Consider the following 9,650-nt stretch of genomic DNA (forward strand, 5'->3'; position numbering starts at 1 on the left):
GTTAACTACTAGCTGCCAAGGTATTGCCTTCAATTTCAACCACATTGAAGCCAATTACTGTAAAATAATCGAGAATTCCAATTCAGAAAGATTATACTGCCTATATTAATAGGTGGCTCGAAGCTATATGAACATCTAATTGGATGAAAAAGCAACCCTGAACTTTTTTGCTTTGCTCACAAAATCAGAGTTTAAACAAAATTGAATGAGGCCTAAACGTTATGGGTCAAACTTGGTGGGTTGTGCAGGATTCCGATTATAACATGTGTATGGTTAAAGCACGTCAATCACCATGAGTGAACATGAAAGTGCACTTAGTTAGTACTGTCCGTCATTGTTACCTTTCGAGATATATATTTACTTGGAATCAGTTGAAATGAGTATTGGAATAATTCTAATTTATGAGTCGTGATTTTTCTGCGATTACGTGAATGAAGCAACACAAGCATCCCAAGTGAGAAGACGAATGCGCAATGCAAGGGCGGTTGTTAGTGAGCTAGTAACGGAGCTTAAAGGCCATGAGGACCAAGGACGAAAGTCGGGTTTAGTGAGACCTCGGACTCGAGAGAAACAAAGGAAGCTAAGAGGCATGAATTCCCCAAAGGCTAGAGATCGAGCTGCGACGACCACAGAGGGTACAACGACGGGAACCAAAGTTGGCAAGAGCCAAAGGTGACAACAAGAGTTCGCAATGAGCCAACACAGCACGAGGGCCAACAGACAAAGAAGCAAAAATGGAAGCCTTGAAGGCTCCGAACGACACAAGGCCATGAGTCAAAGGCCAACATACATTACATTTTGCAGATGCAGACTTAAAATAGTTGTACAAACTAAACGGAGGTTAAGGTAATATGATTATATTGCTTTCAAAACATATCCTCACGAGTCACAACCAAACTACATAAGAACATCGCAGTCGGTCTCGGTTTTACATTTACATACCCAACATAGGAAACATATAATCTCGCCGAGCAAGAACTCAGTTCTATTCAATTAGGTATATTTTATGCATACGCCAACAAAGGCCGCTTGGTCACCAACCATCTCCATTCCTTGCTTCCGGGGGCAGTCTTCAGTCCTGTGCTCATAACGCTTCCCACAAATCTTACAATAATTCGGAACAGCAATACCAACCCAATCGTTCGTACCAGGATGGCAACCCTCTTTTTTACAGCATGTACAAATTAGAGTAGCGCCACGCCCAACTTGTTCACCCTTCGGGACATAGTACTGATACGTGCAAGTTGGATTCGCATGACTCCTTCCCGCATGGTCTACAACTCAGGTCAGGAACTTGAGTCGAAGAGTCTGCACAATCATTCGGGTTAGAGTCAAGCATGGTAATCCTACACTTTTACCCCCATAAACGCGTGACACGTCCAAGTAAACATCAATGACAACTATTTATTTTTTTTACCAAATAGAGGACTAAGCTAGTACTTCAACTAGGGGGTACAACAGTGGCAGATTCAGATTGGAGAACAAAAGAAAAACACAAAAACCTACCAATTTGTGGGCAGTGCTTGGTCATGTGATCATTAATCTTCTTACAGATTACGCAAAACTTTGGAATCTCTCCACGCGGCTCGAGTAAAAACCATGCTCCCGTTTTTGGGTTCGTATATATTTGCGAATCCGCTGTTAAATAAATTCACACACTCAAATTTAAGATCAAAACAGGTTAATAAAATGTACTATTTAGTATTGTATAAACTGAAAGATTCAGAGATTGGCACACCCTAAACAATTACAAAATTCTGATCCCATCCAATTTTCTATGAATTCAGAAATACCGAATCCGATTATATGGATTAGGAAATGCATAGAAATTCCCTTCCCAAAGTGTTTAGATATTGAAAGAGAAATTTTATTGGAACCCATTCAACGTCTTTCCACACCCAATACAAAAAAAAAAATTCTTAAAATTCCTAATTCACCCTTTGATTAAAACTGAAAAAAGAAATAAACAAAACTGAAATCTCTTTCCATACCCGGTGGTTCTCTTCCACCTCAAACCCCACGGACAATTCACCGGCGATTCTCCATGGAAACTTCAATTTAAATTCTTTTAGCATCACAACCGCCTTATATGGCACACCATTCAATTTCCACATGTTTTGACTTCGAACTGTCCATACAAGATAAATGATCCCTCTTCAGCTCAACGCCTTACTCGTCGACGACTTCGCCATCCCTTCTCGGCCATAGACATTTGTGGTCCTCCACATTGCCGGCTCTGTACCACTAGGAAACTTGTAACTAGAGAGGAAGTTCTACACCTAGGTTTTCTCAATTTGCTTCTCCTCTGCATTATCAAGCACTATGCTTCGGCTTCTTCTCTTGATCTTCAGGTCTCCGACTGTTTGAATGAGTTGAAGCAAACGTAGCTTCAAGTAGTTGAACGGTAGCAGAAGCACCACACTTGTCAACGTACGGCTTTTGGTCTCCATTCTCGATGACGTATGCCGAATGCCCTAACATGGAAGTTGCAGGAAGGAGCTCCTTCTTAGCCAAGGACTACCGCGACACACCACCTGTGCAAGCTTCAATTGAAGCCGTCCTAGGGCATGTTTTCCGGCGAAGGGAGGGACGGCCGCCACTTCTCGCCCTCACGTTTCTTCGACTATGCTTGTAGACCTCTGATCCCAACATTATGATTGAAGAGCGTGAGAAATAAAGGAGGGAGAAGGACAAATGAGTAGGGAGATAATACGAAATAGGAGGTGGTTAAGAGACTCTAACGACAAGAGATTCAGGCCGACGACAAGAGATTCGTACAGGTAACAAATTAAGCCTCGCATGTCGAACTAAGGGCTAAGTTCGACCCGACTAAAGCTAAGTACAATTTGACTAAGAAGTCTGACCAGCTCGATAGCCCGAGAGTCATGTGCTATGGGCATTCTAGTCATTCTCGCCACCCAGCGTGCCACATTTTAGGCTAAAAATCATAGTCCCATAAATGGTCTAACTATGCTTCTGAGAGTGCATTACGCTCAATGATGGGTAGTTACTGACATACCACGGGTAAATCATTTTAGAATGACCTTTTTTTTTTCTTTTTCGAAATGTGTATACCATCGAATTCTGTGTTTGATTTTGAGCTAGCCAAATTTTACTCGTCCTACTTGCTTATTTGTCTCTAAAAAATATGATCTTTCGGAGTTTCAAATCATATTGTAGACTCGATACCTTTCATCAACCTCTATTTTCCTTTCTTGGTTTCTCAACAAAGAATTGTTTTGTTTGCTTTAAAATTTAAACCTTTACTCTCACTTAAACAACTAAGTAGAAGACGGTGACTAGGTGGATTGAGAGGAGGCTGGGGGAGAGCAGGGCGCGGGACGAGGAAAGATAGCTGTACTGGGAGAGGAAAGATATAGAAAACGTAAAAGTCATGAACTAAACTTGACTGAAAAGCTCTAGCACTCGAAAACAATTCACCAAACCCACATTGTATGTGAATATTAAAATTTAATACAATTCATTTCCAATCCTTCGATCAGACAAATTTCTTGGTCTTTATACTTCGTCAATCTTCTTGTTGCACTCTTCCAAAGATCATTTATCAATGTTTGGACCTGAAAATACATAAAATAAAAATATTAACACAAGTTAAATAAAAGAAGAGTTGTTAGTAAGTGAAAGAATAGTTAGTAACATGAAACTGCTAAAACAAGGAATACCATGATTTCCTTTTAATCGATGAAATCTACGTGACTCCTGCTATGCAGATCGGTTGTCATAATCACTTCCAACTTCTTCCTAGTTTCAACACATACTATAGCTGCCGGGTCAAAAGTTCGCTCTGAAATTTTCATCCACGTTAACGGTTAATTCCCAAAATCCTGAGTAAATATAGCATCGCTCTGGTCTTGTTCCCATTGTTGAACTAAGCCATTATAAGCCAAATATGCCACCTCTTCATATTGGATACGTAGGACATGGTATGGGAACTCCCAAGTCGTCTTCAACTCTCCGCCACAACCTAAGCAATGTGATCGCATAACATTCTTTTCTATATTATGTGCATATATATATATATATATTTAGTAACTTTGAAATATTAAATTTTCAGTTCATATGGAAATGTTATGCGATCACATTGCTTAGGTTGTGGCGGAGAGTTGAAGACGACTTGGGAGTTCCCATACCATGTCCTACGTATCCAATATGAAGAGGCGGCAGATTTGGCTTATAATGGCTTAGTTCAACAATGGGAACAAGACCAGAGCGATGCTATATTTACTCAGGATATTGGGAATTAACCGTTAACGTGGATGAAAATTTCAGAGCGAACTTTTGACCCGGCAGCTATAGTATGTGTTGAAACTAGGAAGAAGTTGGAAGTGATTATGACAACCGATCTGCATAGCAGGAGTCACGTAGATTTCATCGATTAAAAGGAAATCATGGTATTCCTTGTTTTAGCAATTTCATGTTCCTAACTATTCTTTCACTTACTAACAACTCTTCTTTTATTTAACTTGTGTTAATATTTTTATGTTTTTTATTTTATGTATTTTCAGGTCCAAACATTGATAAATGATCTTTGGAAGAGTGCAACAAGAAGATTGACAAAGTATAAAGACCAAGAAATTTGTCTGTTCGAAGGATTGAACTCTTTAGTTATTTGCAAAGTTTATTTGAAGAGGAGTGCATTACATTGAATTCTTTAGTTATCTGGAAAGTTTATTTTAAATGAAAAGTGCATTGCTTTTACTTATAGCAAAAGATTATGATGGTGCAACAAAGTTCATTTGGATGTCTTAGGGTAATATAAATACATTACACACATATATTCTATATTAAGTACATATATATTTTTTATTTAGTTTTTCTTTTAATATCAAATTTTCAATTCATATGGACATGTTATGCAATCACACTGTTTGGATTGTGGCGAAGAGTTACAACTTGGGATTTTCTGTAACATGTCGTGCTTATCCAATATGTGAAGTCCAAGACGGCAGTTTTGGCTTATAATGACTTAGATGAAAGATGACAACAAAACTAGGGCGGTTCTATATTTACATGGGATTTTGGGAATCAATCGCTAACGTGGATTAAAACTGACCCAGAAGCTATTGTATGCATTGAAACTAGGAAGAAGCTAAAAACAATTACGACAACTGACCTGCAAAGCTAGAGTTACGCAAATTTCAACAATTGAAGAGAAAACATAGCTTCTAAGTCACCAGTATCCTTTTTCTTTTGTTTCCATGTCACTAAAAACTGGCTAAATGGAATTCGAAAAGAGCAAGAAGAAAACTTATAGATTAGAAGATCAAGACACAGGATTGTATGTCATTATCAATATATAATGATGTCTGGGTTTCTAAAATTTAAGTGAATCAACTTTAAGCTAACCTAATTAGGTTTTAATGAGGCCCCTATTTTGGCTGGTCATACCTTGATGTGAGCATTAATCACCGCTTAATTACTTCAAGCATCGACTTTGCATTTTTCACCTTTTTCTTTGAGAAGATCTGATGCGGTTAGTTATGCCCCGTCAAAAAGTATTGTCTGCAACTAGTTTCAAACTAGGCCTTAGTATAGCAAAGAAAACAATCTTACAAACTCAACCAACCCTCGTTGGCCTCACTTTTTAAATTTCCTTCAACAAGTTCAACTTTCTAAAGGTAATATAAATGTTACAAACAAATTACACATTGATGCCAATACATTACAATTAGCAACCCATTTTTCAAATTTTTTTTCTTTAGAAATAGATCAATACTACTTAAAATCTTGAAACTGACGAGTCAGCAACGAATTTGTCCCTCACCACTTTAGTGTAAATATATCATTGTATTAAAAAAATGATGCAATGCACCAAACTGTTAAACAAAAACTGGAATGCAGTGTCTAACTCGAGTTCAATTCTTTATGAAAAATTTTAGTGAGGTGTTTTATTATTATGCGAGTTATGATAAATTAGGTAAAAAAATAGATGTCTAAAACAATCTCACAACTTGGGAATTAAAACCAGTGCGTCTTTTCTTTTGAAAAATAAGACAACATCACTTCCCAAAAGTAACCGATAATGGCATGTGAGCCATGTTAGGGAAGCAGTAAGGCATTTTACTACTTTTTCCTGCAAATCTGTAATGTCAGACCACAACCACAGATATAATACAAGAGTAATCCTGAAACGTTAAAACTCACTATCATTTTACAGAGAGTTTCTAGCCTTTCTTGCTAAAAGCGCTTAATTCACATCAAATTTGAATTTTATGTCTCAAATTCAATAAACAAACGAATGTAAGGCGAACATTGTTATACGAGTATGTGAAATTTTTTATGCAATTGGATTTGGCACTGAAGCGACTTTAACGGTCATAACAAGTATGTGAAATTTTTATATGATAACAGTTTTAGAGTAACTATGCTCTTTGTGTTGCATTATTCTTAGGTTACGACCCAACAGAACAGAATAACAGGATGTATCGTTAGCATATATACGTTGCGTTCACACATGCCGACTTGGTTGTTCGAAAGAGAAACCAAAAGGAAACCCAATTTCCCCCAATTTTCCCAGTAGTTGCCTACTATCCAAAGAAACCCAAAAAACCCAGCTGCAACAGATCCCAAAAAAAACCAATTAAACACAGAAAAATTGGGGGAAAATGTTAGAGAATTGGTAAAAATTGGGATTTTTATGCAAACCACCACACATTCATGCAATTCTGCACAATACAGTAAACAAGAGAGGGAAAGGACAGAGAGAGACCTCAAGTAACTTGGCTCACTGTAATGAACTGATACCACCACCAGCACTAGAACTACCACCTGCAGAAAGAATACAAGTCATGAACCAAAGATTTCCCACAAAATATTCCAAAATACAAGCTTATGAAACAAAATAAAATCAGATCTACGGCTCTACCAAAACCCCCTTTTCCTTTCACCGGAGCGGAGAAACACAGAAACAAGAAACAAAGATTTCCCACAAAAATACTACAAAATAGAAGCATATGAATGAAAAAGGATCAGCTCTATGGCACTACCTCAAAACCCCATTTTCCTTCCAATGGAGCGGGAAGAGAGGGAGGATCATGGTGAGTTTATCTCAGCCAAAGCCTCTGGATACCAAGAAGAAGGATAAAATATTAGAAAAAATACAAAATGAAACAAATGAACACTACATATCATATAACCTGATCCAGCATGAACTCAGTTCTACCCAATTAAATATATTTCTGTTCACGAGTCAACCATAGCCAATTGGAACTTGCCTCCTACTATCTCTCTTCCCTTTTTGACGGGGCAGTCTTCAGTCCTGTGGTCATAAGTAGAAGAACAAATCCTGCAATAATTACCAACAGCTTTTCCTACCCATTCCTCACCAGGATGGCCACCCTCTTTTTGACAACATATGCAAACGAGTTTACCGCCGGGGCCAACTTTTTCACCCTTTGGGACATAGTACTGGTACGGACAAATTGGAACCACATGATCCTCCCTCAAACAGAGTCGACATCTCACGTCATGAACAACAGTTGAAGAGTCTGCACAAGCATTCAAGTTAGTCGAGCATGCTAATCCTAACTTTTGACACCATAAACAAGTGACATGCCCAAGTAAATATCAATGACTAAACTGTGTTTCTAATACCGAAAGAGGACTATGCGAGTACTTCAAATAGGGACTGCAAAGGGGTGGATTGGGGCTAGACTAGCTAAACTTCCCCAATACCCTGTCCTTGCAAGTCCAATCGAATTAAAGATTCCCCATACACAAAATCCGTCAGGTAATGGATCCCCATCAGTTAAAGGTTTTACCTATCATCATCCTATCAACAAAAAGGTGTTTTGAATAGTTAATTAAGAACCGTCACACACTAATATTATCTGCATGACCCCTTCAAAGTTGTCGAAAAAGATTTATGAACCAAACTAAATAAACACTAAAAGCATAAATTAAAAATAGAAATAAAAGCTAAATACATAATAACTGTATTTTTTGTTATATAATATCGCCCTCGGCGTCACTCTATTGTTCACATGGCTCGTTTCCCAGTGGCCTTCTCTGCACGTTCGGTCAATATGAGGAGGAACCCAAAAAACGAATAAAAACTGGGGAGAGTCAGAGACCGATATTGAATCATATACCCAAAACAGGTTTCTTAAAAACAGACCAGAGTCCACAGATTTAATGGGTTAGATTGTCTTGCCTAACTTTAACAGTCATTCCGCTATTTCGATCATCAGTCTCGAGAGATTATGTTATGTAAAAGAGAGACGCGATCATGGTTGCACCATCATCAAATGAATCGCCCAGCCTCACCAAAATGTAAAAGGGAGAAGAAATAGCAGAGAAAAAAATACAAAAAACGTACCAAAACGCGGGCATTGCTTAGTCATGTGGTCATCGCTCTTCTTACAAATTCTACAGTAGATGGGAGGCGGAATATGTGGTTGGAGACAAAACCATCGACCCGTTTTTGGTTTGTCATCTGTCTGTGCTTCCGCTGTAAAATAATTACACAAACTTAATATCAACATGGATGAATAATATGTACTGTTTCCCGTATTTGTACAAAAGAAAAGAAAAAAACACTCTTCATCTTCCTCATAAACTGAAAAATTCAGAGATTGGCACACCCGAATCACAAACAAAAGTCGAATAAAATAATAAACCTGACTAGTCTTGTTAATTCGGGGGACATACTGGTGTTCTTCCTTTCTTTGAGGGATGATCTTCGTGCCCTTATCTCACTCAATTCTTTTTTCGCTGTTAAATACACAAAATTTAAAGAAATAATATCTGGGATATACAGGCTTGCTTGCAAAATTAATCACAAAACCCTAAAATTAAATCAAAGAAAAAAAAAAACATCAAAACCATACCGGTCATTCGAGCATTATAGTTTTCCTCGATAGCAAAATAAACCTTTCCCGGGGGGAAGTCCTCGAATTCATCATCATCGCTATCGTCCCAGTGCCATATGAGCTTCCCCCGCTTGCGCAGCTCGTCTGCGTTCGGTGGTAAGTCCGGGATCTGGCCCTGGAGGGATTCTGGATCTGGACTCAAGAGTTTTTGTTTCTTGCTCTGGCGCTCGGACTCGTTACCGCTCTGGCTCATGGCTGTGTGCGAAAGAGAGAGAGGAGATTCCGGTGGGGAGCCTGGCCTTGTGAATTGTGATGATAAGGGTTTGTCTTTCCCTTTTTCATTATTATTTTTAATTTCTGTTTTTGGTAAAAGTATAATCGCTTTGGATTTTAAATTTTTATGGATTGTCAATATCTCTTATAAACTTTTATAAGTAGCCAATGCCCACGTTAGGAATACTCCACGAAGGTGCCTTGACTTGGGTGGAAAGGACAGAATGTGTGTATTGTCGTAGTGAATACCCCACGTCCCCGGTAGCTAGGGTATTTTTAGGATTATTGAGTTAGCAATCCCAATCATATCGGAGGAAATATAGGATGAGATATATCCAATCCTCCTAGAATTATGTTACGTTGCCAAATCTCCAAGACATCTTAATTTAACTTGAATTATGATTCCTTACTTGGGAGACAAGCAATATAGGTAACAAATTAAGCCTCGCATGTCGAACTAAGGCTAAGTTCAACCCGACTAAAGCTAAGTTTGATCCGACTAAGGCAAAGTACAATTTGACTAAGAAGTCTGATCAGCTCAATAGC

General features: G+C 38.3%; 1 protein-coding gene across 13 annotated transcripts; it reads right to left on the minus strand.

Moving 5' to 3' along the window:
• Positions 1-837: 837 nt before the first annotated feature.
• On the minus strand, positions 838-9,237 carry LOC103411273 (uncharacterized). 13 transcript variants are annotated; one of them, XR_011571426.1, is made up of 9 exons: positions 8,850-9,232; positions 8,671-8,733; positions 8,339-8,470; positions 7,236-7,508; positions 7,008-7,082; positions 6,731-6,789; positions 5,410-5,523; positions 1,507-1,638; positions 838-1,308 (listed from the first exon to the last, which is right to left on the minus strand). XR_011571426.1 is itself a non-coding variant. In XM_070805354.1 (6 exons), exons 1-5 carry the CDS (start codon positions 9,082-9,084, stop codon positions 7,054-7,056), a joined length of 732 nt encoding a protein of 243 aa, XP_070661455.1. In that variant the 5' UTR covers positions 9,085-9,232; the 3' UTR covers positions 6,630-6,789; positions 7,008-7,053. The 13 variants fall into 13 exon arrangements, 1 of the variants encoding a protein (XP_070661455.1); XR_011571421.1 differs by having other exon boundaries at positions 7,158-7,508; XR_011571432.1 differs by lacking the exon at positions 5,410-5,523 and having other exon boundaries at positions 7,184-7,508; positions 8,850-9,237.
• Between the last annotated feature and the right edge of the window lie 413 nt (positions 9,238-9,650).

This window comes from Malus domestica, chromosome 09, assembly GCF_042453785.1.
Source record: "Malus domestica chromosome 09, GDT2T_hap1".
Taxonomy (NCBI): domain Eukaryota; kingdom Viridiplantae; phylum Streptophyta; class Magnoliopsida; order Rosales; family Rosaceae; genus Malus; species Malus domestica.